The sequence below is a fragment of the Ailuropoda melanoleuca genome, chromosome 6 (genome assembly GCF_002007445.2).
Source record: "Ailuropoda melanoleuca isolate Jingjing chromosome 6, ASM200744v2, whole genome shotgun sequence".
Taxonomy (NCBI): Eukaryota; Metazoa; Chordata; class Mammalia; order Carnivora; family Ursidae; genus Ailuropoda; species Ailuropoda melanoleuca.
In genome coordinates, this window is record NC_048223.1 from 42,808,063 (window position 1) to 42,829,474 (window position 21,412).

Genomic DNA, 21,412 nt, shown 5'->3' on the forward strand with positions numbered 1-21,412 from the left:
CCCCAGAGGCAGGCTTTTCCAGCAGCCATGGAGGAGAGCTGTTTTACCACCGTCCTCCATGTGTCTTCCTTTCCTTCTGCTCTCTTCAGCAAACCCTACCTCATTTAGTTTTCGGGGTGTGTAGGTTTTTGCATCTTTGACCAAAGGTGTCTGAATTCATTCACCATGTGGTAACAGGAGAAAGGGATGGTTTCCTCCCTTAATCCAAATTCACGTGGTTTTTATAAGAAAGGTTTCTAAGCCCTGAGATGTTCTCTCCAGGTCAACATGGGAAAATGTAATTCTTGGCCAAGTAACTGTAAGGCTGATTTCCGCAAATCCAGATTGGGTAGCGATAAGTTGCTAACACTTGTCGACTGTCATTTTCTTGCTTTTTTCCTTGATAAAGAAAATGAAAGGGGCCGTCAAATTTAATAAGAGACCATAAGGATCCCATTTTTAGCACATTTGGCCCCCTTGAGATACAGTTGGCCTCTTGTTTTCCCCTTTGCCTCAGGCCTGAGTTTAAGGCCGGCCCTCTGGCTCCTGTGGCCTCTCCTTTCCACAGTCACCCGGCACAGGATGGAAGGGCTGTGAACGACCCCTGATCCACAGGTTCATAAGCTCTGGGAGAGCTCAGACCTCGCTGCGAATTAGAATGATCCAGGTGGGAGAGCTTTTAGAGACCCTCTTCTCAAACGAGTCCCATGTCAATTAAATTGAGTCTCTGGGTGGGGGGGACACGGGCGTTGGTGCTTTTCCCTAAACAGCGCGCAGGAATCCATTGTGTGGTCAAGGTTGAGAGCCACAGATCTCAGAGCACTTCCCAAGACAGCTTTGGGGAAGGTTTTGTTCAGAATAATACCTGCCCGCATCCTAGGCCCCGCTTACTTCGTAGACACTTCAGGTTTTCCATACTTTTCCCATTGATTTTTTTTTTTTTTTGACACATTTCATTTTGCAGCTCCGTTTCTCTTCCGCAGCTGGTACAACCTTTGATCGTCTTGTTTCTCACCAAGAAAATGACTTAAAGCTTTAAGCAGTATGTGACCTTACACCCTCCAGCTTGGTAAATCTGCTGGCTTTTAACAGTAACAGAGACCTCGCAATTCCAGCGCAGTTATCTTGCTGTACTCCAGATTTTTTTTTTTAAATGAAAGCAAGGATGTGTTTTGGCTTTGCTTTGTAAAATATTATAATTATTGTTCTTTTAATTAAGGGTATCTTTGGGACCAGAAGATTCCTTTATTCTAGAATTCTCCCAGTAGAATTTCTTTAGAAAGTTAGTTCAGCTCTTCCACAACCAGAATGTTGGGTCTCTAGATTATAAGAGGTCTTAATAAATATCTGCCAGTATTTTAAATTTACATTTAAGGAGAACGTGTGTAGAGTTGAGCTATTATGTGAGGCGGGAAGAACAAGGTGAAACAGCCATCATTGCAAACAGGCTTTCTTTTTATAAGACTGTAACAAATAGTGTGTTTATTTCCCCACAAGTATGCCTTCCAGAACACATAAAAGCACGGTATAATGGGAGGCAGAAATCTCTGGTTCAATTTCTGACGCATCCACTGTCTAAACATGAAATGTGAGATATAATATTTCATTTCTTGGATTGTTTTTATCCTGCCTACTTCACAGGGCTATGATGTGCTTTGAAGGAGGTCTAGGTGGAGCTGCCCTGAAGAGCGTAAGGCACTATGTGATACAATGTAAACTAAAGTGTTATTAATTAAGGTTTCACTGGCTGCCGTGCACTTTTTGTACATGGGTAGGATGGCTGCACTCAAATAGGCACATTCGAGCCATGATCTAGCAGAAGATCAGGAGTTAAAAGAGAAATTAATAATACAATGGATAACTTTGCAGTGCCTCTTCCCTGTCATGGCAAGGGGAATTTACATCACCGCCTGCAGAGGGCAATTAATTGGTCGAAACACCACTATCGTTCAAAACAGTGTGTTTTGTTTTGTTTTGTTTTTGTTTTCATCTTTGAAATCCAATTTATCAGGTTAGGGATTTTTTTTGGGGGGGTTGTTTTTAATTTAAATTCAATTAGCCACCATATAGTACATCATAAGTTTTTGACGTAATGTTCAATGATTCATCAGTTGCGTGTAACACCCAGTGCTCATCACAACAGGTCTTGCACTGTGCTTCTCGACAGGCAACAGAAGTTGGGCAAAGAAGGATTCTCAAATAAGGTAGGTAGTGCTTACACAGTATAACTTTTATAAGCTTTTTTTAAGAGTTTAAGAATTTTGGAAGCCACCTGGACTTACTTCATATGTAACATGCATTTTCCACCCTGCGGTCGATCAGCGGGTCTGTTCAGAGACACCCTGGCGATCGCCATGGCATGACTGTGGGCTGTTGCCGTTCTAACTTTCTCACTGCCGTGTGTTTATGCTATGAGCCACCTCCACTCTCTGTCTTCCAGGGTAGCAGAATCAAGACATGGGGGGGTTCCCTTATCGATGTGTATATTTGCTTTTTTCTTAAGATTAAGCATGTGTCATAGTTTTTAAAATTCATTAAGATGAGGAAGATCCAAGAGGATCTTCCTTTTGGAACGATGGAGGAGGAAATGAATGAGAAACTTAGTTTATTCTGTGTATTTCCGCATTGTTCATAAGACCTCCCTTTTCTCACCTCCTCTCAACTTTGTCTCTTCCCATCTCTGTCCCATCTCTAGAAATAACCACCATTCACCGTGTGGTGTTTATGTTTCCAGATGTTCACCATTTATAATCATGGTGCTTGGAGAACAAACATGGGACTCTATTACAGTATTCATTCAGTTCCCCAATATATTTTTTTAAGGTTTTATTTATTTATTTGACAGAGAGAGAGAGACAGCCAGCGAGAGAGGGAACACAAGCAGGGGAAGTGGGAGAGGAAGAAGCAGGCTCCCAGCGGAGGAGCCCAATGTGGGGCTTGATCCCAGAACGCTGGGATCACGCCCTGAGCTGAAGGCAGATGCTTAATGACTGAGCCACCCAGGCGCCCCCAGTTCCCAAATGTTAATCGAGCACCTGCTATGGATCAGTCACTGTTTAGGTACTAAGGATAAAATGCCCAGATATCAGTAAGGTCCCTGATCTCAGGTAGTTTGTATTCTAACCTTTAGTAACTTAAAAAAAAAAAACTTTCTATTAAGGAATAATTATAAATTCACTGAAAGTTACGAAGATAATACAGAGAGGTCCTGTGCATCCTTTTCTCAGTTTCCCCCCATGGTTTCATCTTACATACCCATAGTACATTATCAAGACCAGCCATACAAAATCACATATGTAGATTTGTGTAACCATCACCATGGTCAAGATCAGGAGCTGTGTGTCACCCCAAGGATCTCCTTCGTACTACCCCTTTGTAGTCACACACATCCCAAGCCCCCTTAACCATCTTTAACCCCTGACAACCACTAACCTGTTTTCCACCTCTGTAATTTTGTCACTTTGAGGATGTTATGTAAATGGTATCATCCATTATGTGAGCTTTCTAATTGCTTTTTTACTTAGTATAATGCCCTTGAGACCCATCCACATTGTTGTATCAGTAGCTTGTTCTTTTCACTGCTGAGCAGGACAGATGTCCTACAGTTTGCTTCACCATTTTGGAGGGACATTTTGCTTGTTTCCAGTTGAGGCTATCACAAGGAAGACTGCTGTAACAATTTTGTACAGGTTTTTGTGTGAACATAAGTTTTAATTTTTCTGGGACAAATGCCCAGGAGTACAACTGCTGGGTCATATAGCAAACACGTGTTTATTTTTTGAAGAAACTGCCAGACTGTTTTCCAGAGTGGCCATGCCATTGGTACATTCTCATAGGCAATGTATGAACGATGTCTCTACATCCTCTCCAGCATTTTGTGCTGTCACTATTCCTATTTTACCTGCACTAAGAGGTGTATACTGCTATCTCATCATGGTCTCAGTGTGAATTTCCCTTAATGAATAATTGTTTTGAACATTTTTTCATGTGCTTATTTGCTCTCAGTATATCCTCTTCAGTGAAATGTCTGTCTATTCTTTTGCCCATTTTTTGCTTGGATTGCTTATTTTAATATTGCGTTTAGAGAGTGCCTTGCCTTATATAGTCCAGATGATAATCCTTTGTAGGATGCATGGCTTCCAAATATTTTCTCTCAGACTGTATAACAGAAGGATTTAATTTTGTTAAAGTCCAGTTATCAACTTGTTTTCTTTTATGGTGTCATGCCACATCTAAGGATTGTTTGCCTAACCCCAGATACCAAAGGTTTTCTCTTAGGGTTTTTTTTTCTGAGTTTTATGAAAATTTTACATTTTATAATTAAGTCCATCATCCATTTTAATTTTTGTATATGGTATGAGGTTTAAGTTGAGGTTCATTTTGTTTTTGTCTATTGGTGTTCAGTTACACCAGCACAATGTACTAAAAAGGCCATCCTTCCTCCACTGATTTACTGTTGCACCCTTGTCAAAAATCAGCTGAGCAATAATATAGAATTAGTTGAGTTCTCTATTCTTTCCCTCCACCAATACCACACCGTGTTGGGTTACTGTGGCACTATACCAAGTCTTGAAACAGGCACACTGGTTTTTCTCATTTGATTCTTTTTCAGAACTGTTTTAGCCATTTTAATACCTTTGCTGTAACAGAAGTATTTTAGAATAACTTTGTCTATAACTACAAAATACAGGGATTTTTGTTAAGAACTGCATTAAACTTCTATCACCTGGGGCAGAATTGCATCTTCACTATGTTGAGTTTTCAAATCCATGAGCACAGTATATCTCTTATTTATTTAGATCTTTAATTTCTTTTATTAGCATTTTGAGGTTTTTGGCATCCAATTTCTATACGAGTTTTATTAGATTTACGTGTAAAACTCTTTTTTTTGAGTAATTGTAAATTGTACTGTATTTTAAATTTAGCACTCACTAATGTTCGTTGCTAGTGTATCAAAAAATACGTTTGATTTTTGTATGTTTATTATATTTATCTAGTATTCAGTGACCTTGCTGAACTTCCTTACAAGTTCTAGTTTTTGTTCATTTTTGTTTCTGTTTTTAGATTTGTTGGGATTTTCTATGTAATCATATGTTATCTAGAAATGGAGACAGTTTTATTTCTTCCTTTTTGTTCTTTATAAATTTTTTCTTGCCTTATTGCACTGGCTAGAACTTCTAGTACTACCTTGAACAGGAGTGGTGAAAGCAGCCATCCTTGCCTTTTCCCATTTTATGGGCAAAGCATTCAGTCTTTCACCATGAAGTATAATATCACCTGTAAAGTAGTTTGTAGATGCTTTTTATCAAGTTAAGGTAGTTCCCCTCTATTCCTATTTTTCTGAGTGTTTATATCATGAATGAGTATTGAATGTTGTCATATGCTTTTAACATATTGACATGGTCATGTAATTTTCTTCTTTAGCCTGTTAATACGGTGAACTACATCGACTGATATTTTAATATTGACCAGCTTGACCCCTAGAATAAACCCTATTTGGTCATTGTGTATAATTCCTTGTATATTTTGCTGAATTCTATTTGCTAATGTTTGTTAAGGAGCTTTGAAACTGTTTTTATGAAGGATGTTATTGTCTAGTTTTCTTTTTTATACTTTTTTTGTTATTAGGATAATGTTGGCTTCATAAGATAAATTAAGAAGTGTTTCCTCCTCTTCTGCTTACTGGAAGAGAAAGTATACAATTGGTGTTAATAATTCTTTGGTAGACTTCTAAGAAATCACGTGGGCCAGGAAATTCCTTTTTTGGGAGATTTAAAATTACAAATCCAATTTCCTTAATACTTATGGGGCTGTCCAAATTGTCTATTTCATATTGGGTGAGTCTGTGGTAGTCAGTGTTTTTTGAGGAATTGGTCCATTGTGTCTGAGTTGTCAAATTTATGTGTATAGAGTTATTCATAGTAATCCCTTATTATCCTTTTGATGTTTTCAAGTGATATAGTAATATCCTTTGTTTTAATTCATGATATTGGTAAATTTTGGGGTTTTTTGCTTTTTTGCTTTGTCAGTCTTGCTAAGAGATTTGTCCATTTTCCTGATCTTTTTAAAGAACCAGACTTTTTGTTTCTTATTTCCTTTATTTTTCTATTTTCAATTTCACTGGTTTCTGTTCTTTATTGTATCCTTTCTTCTGCTTGCTTTGGTTTACTTTGTTCCTCTTTTCTTCAGTTCTTGAGGTAGGAGCTTAGATTATTATTATTTAGGACTTTTCCTCTTTTCTAAAACAAGGATTTTTAGTGTTATAAATTTCCCTCCTAGCACTGCATTAGCTGTGTCTCACAGATTTTGATATGTTTTTTTTCATTTTAATTCAGCTCAGCCTGTTATGTTTTCTTTCCCTTGAGACTTCCTCTTTCAACCATGTGTCACTTGGGAGCCTTTTCTTTAGTTACAAGTATTTGGAGTTATCTTTATGTTACTTATTTCTGGTTGTGTGTGTGTGTGTGTGTGTGTGTGTGTGTGTTGTGAGGTTTGGCTCTAGGTATTGTTTTTCTTTGAATATATTCCACAGGCATTTGAAAAGAGTGTGTATTCTGCTATTGTCAGGTGGAGTGTACTGTAAATGTTGATTCAATCCTGTTGGGGGATGATGTTGAGGTCCCTTTCCCCTTGCTGCTTTTCTGCCTATTTTTTCTATCAACTTTTGAAACAGGGATGTTTTAAGTCTCCAACTGTAATTACGGATTTCTCTGTTTCTCCTTGTGGTTCTATTAGCTTTTGGTTCTTGTATTTGCAGCTGTGTTGGTGGATGCACACACATTCAGGATATGCCGTATTTTCTTGGTAGATTGACCCTTTATCATTATGTAATATTCATCTCTTTGCTATGGTATGGTAATTTGGGTATGGTAATATAGCATAGCATATGATATACTATTATTTTCTTTGCCTACTTCATCTGATATCAATATAGCCATTCCTGCTAGTTTTTGATTGACTGCATGATAGGTCTTTTTCTATCCTTGTACTTTAATCTATCTTTATTATTATGTTTGAAGCGAATTTCCTGTAGACAGTATATGGTTGGGTCATGCTTCTTTATTCACTCAGCCAATTTCTTTTAAATGTTATATTTAATTTAAGTATTGATATGTTAGGACTTAACTTGGCCATTTTATTTTTCTTTTCTGTTTGTACTCTCTCTCTTTTTTTGTCTCCCTGTTTTCTTTTTCCTGTCTTCCTCTGGGTTACTTAAATATCTTTTAGAATTACATTCTGATTTGTTATTTATCTGTAGTGTTTTTGAAGTGGTTTGTCTAGATATTACATTACAAGTATGTATGTATTTGTACATATGTGTATGTGTACATATATGTAATTTATCACGGTCTGTTGGTATCAGCATTTCACCAGTTTGAGTGAAGTATAAAAACCTTACTTCTCTTTGCACCTTTTTACCTTCCCCTGTTTATAACTATCTTAAATATTTCCTCTACCTACACTTACAGCCATATAAGACAGTGTTAGAATTTTGTTTCAACCATTAAACATAACTTAGAAAATTCAAGAATTCCAGAGAGGTTATAGATTGTATTTACTTGGTTGTCTGTCTTCTCTCCACTTCTCACATCTATATCTCTATGATGTGGAGGAACAGAACAGATAAAAAGATATATCTAGGCACTTTACTGACCAATTTTAGAAGCTTTAGCCATTTTTAAATTGATGGTTTTGGATTTTGGATGACAACAGCCACATACTTTGAAAAGAACTGTTTTCTCTTCCTTTCCAGTGTTTGTACCTCATTTTATTTCCCAGTCACTGCCTTGCCCAAGGTGTAATGTGGAATAGCAGTGATGATGATGGGCAAGCATCCCTCTCTTGCTGCTAATCATTCAATGTTAATAGATGGTTTTGTAGTTTCTGTTTATATCCTTTATCAATATTTTCTCTGAACTTAGCTTATTAAGAATTTTTATTAGGAATGGGCGTACAGTTCTATTAAGTGCTTTTGTTGAGTTTATCAAGACAATCATGTGTTTTTTCTCCTCTGATATATTAAGTTGAATTATAATAATAAATATTTCTGGCATTGAGTCTTCATTGCAGTCGTTGGATAAACCTTCCTCCTAGATCATTGTGTTACTCTTTTTAAGAAATTACTAATTTTGGGTTTTTTTACATTTATAATTTTTGCTTATGTATGGATTAATAAGATTGTGCTTCTAATCCCTGCTGTACACCAAACTGATGACCTCTTTTAGATGGGATATATATTCCGCACACTGCCTTGGACCACTCCCTGTGGTCACTATATCAAATTATTACAAAATTTCCTATTAAATATTAAATTTCTTACTATTAAATGTCTTGGTTTTAATAGGCATTTTGAGTTATTGAACTCTCATCTGCACTTTGCTATTTTAGTGTCGTCTTACTCATTTTTCAGTATCTAGGTTATGCTAGTTTTATAGAATAAATTGAGAATCCTTACATATTTTCTATGTTCTACAGAAATCTAGCACAGGAATTAATATGTACTTTAACTTTTAAAGGTTGTTAAAATTAAAAAAAAAAAAGTAAGTAGTAAATACATCTGGGCCTGGGACCTGGTTGCTGGGGGTTAGAGGTGGGGGATCTTTGATTACATTTCCAATATTCTTTTCCAATAGATACTGGTCTTTTCAGGTTTTATGCCTCTTGTTGAGTCATTTTACTAGTGTTCCTAGAACACACTTAATATGTTCCTAGAAAATTATTTCTACTTTCAATTTTGTTTCAAAATTTTTTCAAATTTATTGGAATTTTTATATATATTCTCTAATAATTTTGAAATAAAATCCATGTCTATAGTTATATTCCCTATTATTCCTAATTTTGTTCTGTTTCCTTTTTTTTTTTTATCAGACTGGTCTTTTTTGGTCTTTAAATATCTTTTGGTTTTAATAATCAAACTGACTTGTTTTTTATTTGATTAGTTCCTGTTTTTATCTTTATTGATTCCCTTTATTCTACTTTGTTTAGCTCTTTTTTTAATTTACTGCGATGATTGTTTAGTGCATTTTCAATCTTTGATTTCCAAATGCATTTTAAACTTGGAGTCCCTCTTTGATGCACCCCATAGATTTTGAGCTGAGTGCTCTGATTATGATTCATTGCTATATGCTAATTTCAGCTTTGATTTTCTTTTATAAATTACTCTTGGGTTAGAGTTCCCAGAGACCTATAGTGTTTATCTTTTGAAGGATTTATTGAGATTTTATTTCTGGCCAAATACTTGGTCAGTTTTTTTAAGTGTTCCATGGAAATTTAAACATGTTTTCTGTTAGTTGAGAACTAAGTTTAAATATGAAGTTCGTCTAGTTTGATGATTGTGTATTCAAATCATCAATACCCTTACCTATATTTTTGTCTACTCAACCTATCAATTTTTGAGGAAGATGTGTGAAAGTTTCCCACTATGATTATGAATTTAATAGTTTCTTCTTGCATTTCTAACACTTGTTACATAGATCCATGCCATGTTGTTGACTAAAAAAAGGTTTATGACTATTATTATCTTCTGGTTTGTATCTTTAATGCATATAAAGTATTCCCTTGCTTTTGGCCTTGTATTCTATTTTTGTCTGATATCAATACTGAAATTTTTGCTTTTCTATTATTGAGGAATAATTGACACACAGTGTTATGTTAGTTAGGGATGTCCAATGTAATGATTCAACAGTGCATAAAGGTTCCTTTTTCTCCACATGCTCACCAACACTTGTCATTTCTTGTCTTTTTGGTACTAGCCATTCTGACAGGTGTGAAGTGATATCTCATTTGGTTTTGGTTTGCATTTTCTTTTGCTTTGTTTTTGGCAACACTTACTACATTTATCTCCAGTCCTTCTATTTTATACCATCTAAAAAATTTTTTTAACTAACACTCGGCTCAGTTCTACATATTTTCATCTGAAACTATATCTTTTAACAGAATTAAACTGCTTATATTTATTATTAATACCTATATATTTAGGCTCATCCCTGTCATTTATTTTCATTGTCTACTTCACATGCTTCTCATTGTTTCTCTCCCTATCTCCTTTTTCTTTATTGTTAATAACATTTTCTTTTTTCCTTTGGTGCTTTGGAAGTTCTAAATCCTATCCTTAGTTGTTTAAAGCAGAGCATTTGATTCTCATCATTGACAGGGAAATATACTTTTTTTTAAAGATTTTATTTATTTATTTGACAGAGATAGAGACAGCCAGCGAGAGAGGGAACATAAGCAGGGGGAGTGGGAGAGGAAGAAGCAGGCTCCCAGCGGAGGAGCCTGATGTGGGGCTCGAACCCACAATGCCGGGATCACGCCCTGAGCCGAAGGCAGAAGCTTAACGACTGCGCCACTGAGGCGCCCCTATAATTTTAATCCTAATTTGTAAACTCCCCTCCCCACAGGACAAAATCTGTAGCTCATTTTTACCTGTTTGTAACTTCCAAGGACTCTCTCTTGCTCTCTGATTGCTCCATTCTCAGGGTAGCCTGTTCTTGAGTCATCAGTGCAGCGTCTCTGGTATTAGCCACAGCGTGTGTGTGTGTGTGTGTGTGTGTGTGTGTGTGTGTGTGCATTCCGTTCTCTGCACTGGAGTCCAGCTGAGGTTATTTTTATCTTTCTCTGTTGTGCAAATGGTTTCCTCAAAGGTCTTATAATTCTTGCTTGTCTGTTCACATTTTAAATGCAGAAATATGTGGATTGGTGTTTCCTCAGCAATCATATGCCTTGGTTTCTACTATAGATCTCTCCCCTGAAGGAAAAGATGGCTGAGAAGCACATGTCCATTAGTGAATGGCATGATGGCAGATTTACCTTCAGGGTGCCTGGGAAGAAGGCAGCCAGGCCAGCTGGGGCCCCACATGGGGCTGCATAGGGAAGCTTTGCCCCGAGGTGGAACAGTTTCCCATAGCCCACATCTGGGCAAAGTTGTGTTTCTCTTTTCCTCTCCTTACCCCCAACTCTTGTCTGTTGAGGTACCTGTGCTGTCCTCTGGCTAATGTTCTAGACTCAGTATCTGAGAGAACAGCCCCTCACCCCATCCTAGACCAATTGCCAGCATTCCTTAGGAGTCACTCCCATAGCAAACCACATCTAGCCTTCTACATACTGGGGGTAAGATTGGTCTGATTGTGTGGAGACTATCTTGTAAGTAATTTCCCTCATAAGTGCCCCCAACAGTCTGCCCTCTCTCCAAATTTGGATTTTTTTCCAGCTCACCATTGGGAATGCTCTCTTACCTCTGCCAAGCCTACTGCTACGCTTATTTTGGGTAGCAGCTTTCGCTATTCATTTTTTCTATCAACCTACCCCACCTGTCAATATATCTGGGGCACTGATGGTGCCCTTTCAGCGCTATTAAGAATTAATTTTCCTTCTTGGCGGTGGGAAGAAGACCTATGTGCTTGGTCTGCCATCGAGAGCCACAAGTTTAAAGAGGGTTTAGGATGCCACAAACAGGTAGCATTTGGAGTGAGGAAAACAAATAACTAAAATATTTTTAGTATAAATAATTCCAAAAGAGACCTCCCCTTTTCTGGTACATGAAAGTCAAATAAACAAAACGTAAGAGCATTAGCAGTGTTTGTCTGCAACAAGAGTGAAGTAGTAAGCCCTGCTGCCCAACAGAGGCTGGGTGTTGGGCTGTGCTTGTATTGGCAGCGTTGGTCATGTACGCTAGCTGCCTCTATTAACATGTAACTATTAGCAAATGAAATTAAATACCTCAGTTGCCTAGTAACTAATCCAATCTGAGTATGAAGCAAAAATAGAATAGATAAATTTAGAACTTTTAGGCCACGTGCCAAGCAAAATATTCTTGCTTGTATCCTTTTGATCGTCTGCCATTTGAATGGAAGGAAGCATATTTTAGTGTCAAATAAGCAACATTCATGTTGACCTTGCTTGCTAAAAGTGAATACCCCTTGATGACTAAACATATATGAGAGATAGACAGGCTTCCCAAGGACCTCTAGCCACACTAGCCCCCAAAATTGCCAAGGAGGGGCGGGAGCAGAAAAAAGCTCTGATTAACTACTAGGAATTTATTTTTTTCTGACTTAGTTAAAAAGCCAAAGGGCATTATGTGATTTAAGCCACATTATTCTATTAGAAGGAAAGTATAAACCATCTGTTTTACCCATTTCCATATAAAACAAAAATATAATTTTTCCTCCCAAAGCAGCTTTTGAGCAAGACATGGCAAATTAAGAAACAGTTTAAGATTATGTTGTACATGGGATCATATAATTGTGGAGTTTAAAGACTTACCGTGACAAATAAATTGACACTAAATGTGATGTCAGTTATTTCAAATTAGACTTTTTTCTTCTGCTTCAAAAAAAAAAAGAAAAAAACCCCTAACAATTGCATATATTTACAGATGACATATTTCAGCATAGAAAGTAAAACAAAGAAAATGAAAAGTTATTTCTTCCAAAATAAAATAATTTAAAGCTTAAACCAGAGTTGTAAAATAGTTCAATGAAATCCTCTTGGACTCTGGACCCAGCCTGATTGCTTTACCCCTTCTCTCCCCCTTCTTCTCTCATATACACACAAACTCATATATACATATGTGCTTGCACATTTTTCCCCAAACCATTTGAGAGTTAGTTTATCTTTAAATAGTTTAACTTGTATTTCCTGAAAACATAACCAAATACAGTTACCCAATTCAGGAGATTTAACATTGATATAACAACATGGTATTGACACAAGTGTAATAGTATTGTGTTGATACGGGTCACAATCCATATTCAAATTGTGCCCTTTGTCTCAGTAATGTCCTTTCAAGCAGTGTCTTTTTCCTCATCCAGGATCCAGTCCAGTAGTGCTCGTTGTGTCTGGCTGTTAGGTCTCTTTGATCTTCTGTAATCTGAAACAATTCCTCAGCCTAGCTCGTCTTTCCTGGCATTGGCATTTTTAAGAGAACAGAGAAGATCCCTCATTTGGGGGTATTTCTGATATTTTGTCATGATTAGAATGAAAACACATCTTTCGATCAATAATTGCAATCTTCTTTTGGATAACCTAAGTCCTTAAGAGGATTGTCCAGTAGTTGACGGCTGGCAGACCTTGGAGCCCTGGCCACACAGGCAGTGTGTGCCAAGGGCTCTGGCCTCCGCTGTCTAGTGTCACCACTTAGCACACAGTAGGCATTTTCTAACACAGTATCCAGGGGCTCATTCCAAAATAGGCAAGCAACCATTTCAGCTTGAAACCTATTTTTTCCCTCCTCTTTATAAGTGTTTCAGAGATGTAAAAGCTCGTGAAAAAAAAAGGCCACATACATTAGCAAAACACTAGGTGTTCTTTCTGCCACTGATAGTGAGCAAGTCACATTTTTAAACTGAAAGGTTAGCTGAAAAATTGAAGGTCTGAGAATTATGAGTGAACATCACTGGCCATGCAAAGACATTTGTCAACAAGACTTAGATGTTCACCTCCAGGCCAGTGAATCAGCATGTAGGCTGCCCGTCTTCAGGTCGAGGCTTGCCGCAGGTTGCCGAGGCACACCCAGGTTGCTGGTGATGGGTTAGGTCAGGAGAAGCTTTTGTGGGAAGTGTGGCATACCTGTGTCAGGGTTTATGTTTACACATGGTTGGATCCGGAGGAAGAAATAGTCCAAGAACTGTGTCTTGTCCTTGGCACCAAAGAGGTCTGTGTCTGTCTTCCAGGGCTGCATGACATCCAGGCCCACAGACACATTATAGAATCTGAATGGGATCCCACAGCTTTTCTCAGCCTCTCTCTGTGCTCCTCTTCTCTGTGCTCTATCCCTCTTTTCTTCTCTTCCTCTCCTTCCTGTCCTTCTGCAGTTATTTCCGGTCTTAAAAATGCAGCCCCAGGACATCATCATAGAGCAGTTGTCTCTAGGCTGTGATGCCAGAGTCTTGGGGCTTCTAACCATGATACTTAGTGAACCCTTCTGATGTATAACCCGTATCTTAGCCTTACTTCTGAGCTTAGGTTCTCACCTGCTCTCTTTCAGCTTTAATGAGAATCTCCTAAATTGCTTCCTCACGCCTGCTCTGTGCAAAGCCAGGGGTACTGCAGAGCTCAAGGGGAGAGTAGACAGCTCTATGGATTGTTGCTTCCCGTTCATTCATTCATTCAACAAGCATGTCTTGAGTATGTTATATGCCAGGCACTGTTCTTGGAGCTAGAGACACAGAGTGAAGCGCTCAGACCTGAGTCCCTCCTCACAGAGCTTATGTCCAGTGGAGGGTCATGCATCATACTCGTAAATAAAGCCAGGAGAACATGGATACAGCTGGTGACAAGTGCTGTAATGAAAATCAAGCAGGCTAATGTGAAAGAGAGTGGGAAATGGCTAGGGCACTCACCCAGCTCCTCCCCAGGGATGTTCTTTCTGGTGGTGGCTTGTGCCCTGGTGCTTCTCTTCCTTGACTGCCTGCCTGCTCCATCCTCTCCCTTGGGCTGGATCCAAGAGGAGTGTATGGGGAGATGCCAGCAGGGCCCCAAGAGCTCCTGGCTGATGACCTATAGGACATGCTAAGTCATTTGGAGTTTCTAGGAGACAGAACAGGGTTGTGTACATCTTACAGGCAGAACGGGGTCAAGGAACTGAGAAAGAGTTCATTTGATAATCTAACCAATCACTTCCTGAAGAAAAAGACTATTAGTTTGTTCAAGGGGAAGCTAATAGGGCATTATTATTTGTTTAACCTAATTTTTAGATGAGAAAGAACTGAACTATGTACAACAAATTCAGAATAGGTACTTGTCTTCTTATGCTTTCTAGCCGTGATGTGACTATACCGTGGAGTTAATTCAAATGATGTTCTGCAACACTTAGCAAGTAATTACCATTCTGTTCACATCTGCCCCTAAAATTGGACCATATGCAAGTCTCTCTTACAGTATTTATCTTTCAAATCAAAAGGTAACAGACTGAAATTATGACTGGAAACCAGGTACGTGTTCTTTTTGTCACATCTCGTGAACAGGATCGTGCCTTTGGGCTACTAAGGTGTGAATTTTTAAAGTGCGTCAGGGTAGCCTGGACTGGGAATGAGAGGCAGGAAAGGCTGCATCTGTTCAAGGGCCTGGTTGGTAACGAGCCTCCAGGCCAGCATGATGGATTCTTCTCTGGTGTCAGCCTGAGTTCTTCGTGTCACGGATGTAGCTGTGAGCAATGTTAGAGCATGTATTACAGCAAAACACATGAACCGTTCCTCACGCCTCCTCTGTGCAAAGCCAGGGGTATTGCAGAGATCACGGGGAGAGCGGGCAGCTCTGTAGAACAAAGATGTTCCTTCCCATTCATTCATTGATTCATCTTTCGTCCCACAAGCATGTCTTCAGTATCTGTGCTTTCATCAAGCTTAACCTCAGCCACTCGTTTGGTAATTTGGTTGGGGGTTGGGGGGTTTGAGAAAGCAAGGTGGGTCTGATGCCTGTGGTGGGACAGATGGCACAGAACAACTACAGCCAGCAAGGCCACCAGGCAACCAGTCCACATGCTTTTGCCGAAGGTGGAGGCTTCCCCTTTTCCCCCAGTATGAACCTCCAGATTTCTGTGGCCCTGCCTTGTCATGAATGCTGCGGGCTGCTGCAGCCCAGGCCGGAGCACTCAGGACATTCAGGCTGAAGTTCAGATCCCCTCGGGGAAACACCAGCTGAGGACAGGAAGGGAGGACGTGAAGTGTTTCTCTCCTTTATTTTCCTCTGCCCTCAACTCCTGATTCCAAAGTCCTGGAAATGGCAGAGGTCAATGGAAGGACTGAAATGAACCCCATCCAAGGTGGGGGACAACAGAGGCCTCCCTAGAGACATTGTGGTCCACCTAAGCCTCACCAGGGTCAGCAAAGCCAAGCCAGATGGTCAAACTTGGAAACAGAAAGTTCATCAAGAAGCAGAACTCTGGAATGGCCCGGTGCGCAGGTTTAATCACGGGAACACACAACATAACACATAGATGGGAGTCCCCTACCCTGCCTACACTCAGACAGCCCCACTTTGCAGCCTCAGATTTCTGAACAAAGCCGTGTCCCCGTGATTCCCTGCTGACCTGAATCTCTCCTCAACCCCCACCCTCCATCTCATAGGTCTGCCAGTGTTTATCTCTCCTTCTCCTGGATCCCAGTGCGTAACCTGGGCCAGCTACGGCGTGGACAGTGTGGACCACTCACGTCGTGCTCACCTGGGAGCAGCCTCCTAACTAATCCAGAGAGACAGGACAACCCTCCCCGCCCCAGGAAAGAAGAAAAAAAATGATCTTCTATCTCCGAGAGCCTTATTTTGTTTTTTGGGTTTTTTTGATACAATGTGGAAATCTCCCGAGACATACAAGGGTACACCAGAGGCTGCAAAGAGCATGAGCCATGGTGGTGGCAAGCACTGTCCGAGCACGGTTGCACCGGCGCCCGTCAGAATCCAGCAGGGAGAAGCACTGTCCCTTGGGAATTATATGCAGCCATCAACGTGGCATCCATTCTTTGTCAGAAGCCTTTGGTGTCAGTCTCTCTCCCAAGAAACACACAGCTCATGTGGCCTGCACTTAGTTCGATGGCCACAACGTAGCTCCCCGAGGGAGATGCCGCGGATAACACCATATTAAAGGCAGAGTTGCTTGGGTTTTGTTGGTGGGTTTTTTGTTGTTGTTCATCTCAGATGCTGGCACAGAGAGTGTTTATTATAATTTTATAGACGCGACTAACAAAAGCTTCACTCACGAAGGAAAATTAAATGTTAAGGCTTCATGGATGGTGGGGGCAGGGTGGGGGCTGGTAGGCTGCAGAAGGTTGGGAAGGATAGGGGAAGTGTCATTTCCTTTCCTTTAGGAAAGGAAAATAGGGGGTAAGCCATAAACATAGCTTCATTCCCAAGCCGGCAATTCTTACACTTAATATGTTTTGTCAGGCAAGTCTTCAATACAGATTAAAATGAAATGCCAAGTAATTTCCACCTCTCGGCCGCTCACATCTGTGAACAATGAAGATGTTTTGATGAATGTCAGTTAATGGCACTTGTATGCTTATAGATTTAGTCACAGCAGCAAGGACTAAGGATTGTGGGGACAGGGTTGGGGGCTATCGTGTGTGTGGAGAGGAGGGATGGGGAAGATTGTTCCATAATCCCTTTCTGACTGCTTTGGTTCATGACAACCCAAATTGAAAGTGAACTAAAAACAAAATCAGGCCAAGATAAGGTGACCCTCTGTTGTTAATGAGGCTCAAAGCATCATAGATGATTTCCAAGAGCTGAGTCTGCTCAGAGGAGGAGTTCTGTGCATTGAGGATGCTTTGTCAGGCAGATTCTATTTCCATGGAAAGAAAGGGGGCAGCTGCTTTGCTGGGGCCAAGCCTCTGGTTCCACTGGCGTCTTCACCACAAATCTCAACGGTTGCACCTGAGTCTGTCCCCTTCCTCCTCGGTTCCATCCTGACAGAAACCAGGCACTGCAAAACCCACAGGCTGAGTCATATTATCTCCTCCCCCTCCCCCACATCACTGCCCTTGCAACTTTGCATCCTGAATCCCCCATGTGGGGTGAATTTGAAGAGCAGGAGAAAAAAGAGCACCAGCAGAATTCTGTCACCCAAGGATTTAAATAAAACCTTACCTTCCTCATGACTGGCATGTGCAGTGTGCTTCTTTCTCTCCTCCTGCTCTTTGGTTGGATTGGGAGGGTGGGGTTTTCACTTACCCCATTATCGTTCAGAATGGGAGCTTTAACTGGACGTTGAGGACTGATTTGACGGTCCTGTAACAGTTACACGGCAGTCATTGTGAAGGGAGTCTCGATGCTCCACGTCTAGTAGGTTAAATTGGTTTTCCCTTCAAAGAAAGAGTCTAGCAAAGGCCAGCCAGTTAACTCAGCCTGGGTGCTTCCATGTTCTGGGCTTCTTTTTTGAATCACTGGTTACCAGATCTGGTAGTGTCCGACCCAGTTTTCTCAGAATCAGAAAGGAACTCTTGCAGGAATGCTTGGGACATGCAGAAACGTTCTCTTCCTGTGACCTGAGGGAGTCCCAAGGGCCAGGAGAATGAAAACAGATGTGTCAGGCTCAGCTGTTCTCACTGTGAGTTGATGGTGTTTTCACTACACCCTGTGCTCATCTGGATCAGTCCCCACAGCGAACCTCTGAGGGGCCCACCATCCCATTTTGCCCTGAGGACACCGAGCCCACATGGCTTTTGCCAGAACCCACAAAGAGAGGAATCAAGCCTCTGGGTCTGTCTGACCCCAGGTCCCAGTTCTCCACTAAAGCCTTATTTTTAAGAAAGTTTTCCACTATAACTCAGAATTGAGCTTACTTGCTTGAAAAAAATGGTTGGGAAAAGAAGTAGCTCTCATTATGCTTATGTACTGGTGCTGAATTGTTCTAAAGGTTTTAACCTTGTTTCCTTTAGGTCAATGTCAGGAACGGTGTCCGCAACCTGAGTCTGTTGGACAGAGGATTGTTCTGCCTGTAGGAAGCCTGTACTTTCTCAAGCGCATTTCAGAAGCAGTGTCAGTATTTACATTCTTAGATAAGCCAAAAGGCCCATTTTACTGCCAGTTCCGGGCTTTTCCAAAACTCAAGTTTAAGGAGGTGCGTCTAAAGCAGGAGTAAAGGGAATGGCTTGAGTTGGTCTCCCTTCTGCATCCAGAGAATTTGGAAAAGCAGTGGAGAGTACGAAGACTGCCAACCTTCAAGAAAAGGAAGGGCAGTGTATCCTGACAACACTGGGGGGCTGGAGGACTGTGCCCCGAGCCTAGGCTCTCCCCCATGACTGACCCAGAGCCCCTTCTTCCTCCCCCACTCCCCTCTGAGATCCAGAGGCATGCATTGCTTTCTCATGATCTGGGGAGTGAAAATCTCTCTGTCACCAGGGACATATATGGATGTGCGGGGAGCACAGGTGTGAGGGCTCATCTCCATTTCCTCACACATAAAACGGGGGCAATGATACCTCCCTCCCTGGGAGTCTTGGAGAGGTGTGGAGGGCACCTGGACCACCCAGCACAGTCCGGCTTGGGACAGGTGGCATTCCAAAAGCTGCCAGCTTGTCCAGGCATCGCTATCCCTTCTCAGCAAACCTGAAATCGGTCTGTCTTTGATAACCATTCAAGATCTTTTGACATTTGGAGGGAATAGAGAGGTGGGAGGATATGGTGCTAGGAGGTGAATATCGGGGCCCAGCCTGCAAAGCAGTTTGAGAGGCAATTCTGAAAAGCAGTGCTATCGGGTCAGAGAACTCCAGAGCATTTCTTGGGCTCATTCTCTGGGACCCTTTTCATGATCAGAAGGACTCTTTAATTTCAAAATCAAAATCTCTGGCAAAACACCAAAATAAAACTGAGCACCTCAGTAAGCAAATTGCTTCCTAAGGAACTGTCTCCACAAGTGGAAACATGGATGGTAACTAAGGGAGCAGAAGGAGCTGGGACCCAGGAGCCCTGCCTCCACCAAGGCCCCAACCCCATGGGGTGGGCAGAGTGATGTCTCGTCCCCAGGGCACAGGAGTGGGGAGAGCCCAGGAGGGACATTCCTCCAAAAGGATTGCAAGATCTTGCTAAATTGTATTGATGAAAGGCTGAGAAATGTCCAGGAATGGATTCTAAGGGTGTTTGACTAAGGAGGATGGAATGGAGAGGTTCTGAACTTACGTGTTAGCTCAAGCAGTTGGAAGTGGGTCTAAAAGATTGCTTTGTTGATTGGCCATAAGCTGAACTCAATGGTTCTACATTCAGTAAGGTTCTAGAACTTCCCTGGCATAATGCAGAAGGAGGGACTGAAAGGCTTAGGAAGGCTGGGAGGTTGGAGTAGATTTATCATGTGTGCTGTGCACACCCACTTCCTCACCATCCCCAGAGTAGGCACAGAGGACACCGTGCTAAGGCCCTGAGAAATATGTTAGTGAGGCGGCACCAACGGCCGTGAAGACCTCTGTGGGGGCCGAGCTCTGTAGGCTGGGCATGCTGGTGGGGATGCTGGGATCACTGCATGGCAGAGGCCAAGGACAGAACTTAACTTCCAGAGACAAGGTCACAGTAACCTAATGGGCATCAGAAAGTTTTCTTGAATTGCTGACCAGCTCTTCTACCAACATTCATTGTATAATGTTTCCTTTCTCCATTATTTTTCTGTGATTTCACTATAGAAACACCTGAACACTGTGTGGCCCACGTTGGCTGTGAATCAACTGGATCCCTTTACTTTGATCCTTTTTAATTTTTAATCCTAATGTTTGATGTTGGAGAAAAACACTTCCAAAAGCATAATGGGTTCTACCAACAAGCTACCATTTAGCATAATGAACTCTGAGCCCAGGGGCATTATTTAGAAGGAATATTCCAAAGTGTACACTACTCTTCCAGGGATCCCCAAGACAGAGCTCTACAGGACCTCCCCACTGTGGCGTTTGGGTTTTTTTCTGCGATGAGCTGCCAGTGACAATGATGATAATGATAATGGTGGTGATGGTGGTGACAATGGTGGCTGTGAATATTCACTGAACCTGTGGATTATCTCTTTTATTCCCTCTGACAGCCAAGGAGAAGTGTTGTGATAGTCCTTCTTTTACAGATGAGAAACTGTCAGCTAACCATTGGCAGTCTGTCTCACTGACATTTACCCTCTACCCTTCCACCCCAGGTACCACCCAGGCTCTCTGGGGGAGTCCCCTCTGAACTCCAGCCACACTGCCCTCTACTTGAAGAGAACCAGGTGGTCAGACACTCAGAAGCAACCACAAAAGGTGGGCAGTGTTTTACAATTAAATGTGCCGAGGCATTGGCGGGGGGAGGGTGGATTTCATAAATGGCAAAACCTCATGTGGACATATTGTCTTGTTCAGTTATAATAATCTGGTTCCCTGTTCTGTGTGATGCAGCTGAGGCTTAGCATAGATGAGTGAGTGCCTCGGGGTCGTTCGGGGTGAGTGATGGTAACTCTCACTTTCTGACTCCGGGGATCCCCCAGAAGAAGCGAGGTCATAATCTCATATACCTCCATAAGTTGTCCATGGTCCTACTAACAAGTGATTCAAACTGGAAGAAGCAATAGAAGTTGCTTTTGGAAATGTCTGTGGGTGCTGTGGGTCCTACTGTCCTTCTGGCGGTCAGCCTGCTCACCTGAACTTCCCGCCCATTCAGTCTGAGTCAGTGTTGTGGACAAGCTGCCTCATTCTTTATTACTGTTTCTTTGCTGGTCTGAACCATAAAAAGCATTAACTATGAAGCTAGCCCCCAGCAAATTTTTATAAAGATTAATAGGCTGCTCCCCAGAAAAGTTTGCTTTAAGACCCAGTGCCTCAGTTTACCCATCTACAAAATGAGGACAACACTGTGATCCTTTTTGGTGCCTCTTGAGGACAAGGGGAATGGAAGTCAGGTGTATCCTCAGTTGACTACCCTCTGCAAAGCTTGTCTTCTCTTTCCAGCCCTTTCTTTTCAGCTTCCTTTGAAAGCCCCCCCCACTTCTCCT

General features: G+C 41.3%; 1 protein-coding gene across 1 annotated transcript in view; it reads left to right on the forward strand.

The window, feature by feature from the left end:
* Positions 1–21,412, forward strand: part of LOC117802795 — a 118,427-nt gene that overhangs the window by 84,143 nt on the left and 12,872 nt on the right. The window contains exon 3 of the mRNA XM_034663556.1: positions 20,582–20,684. Coding sequence (XP_034519447.1) covers positions 20,582–20,684 — 103 coding nt within the window. The remainder of the gene's footprint in view (positions 1–20,581; positions 20,685–21,412) is intronic.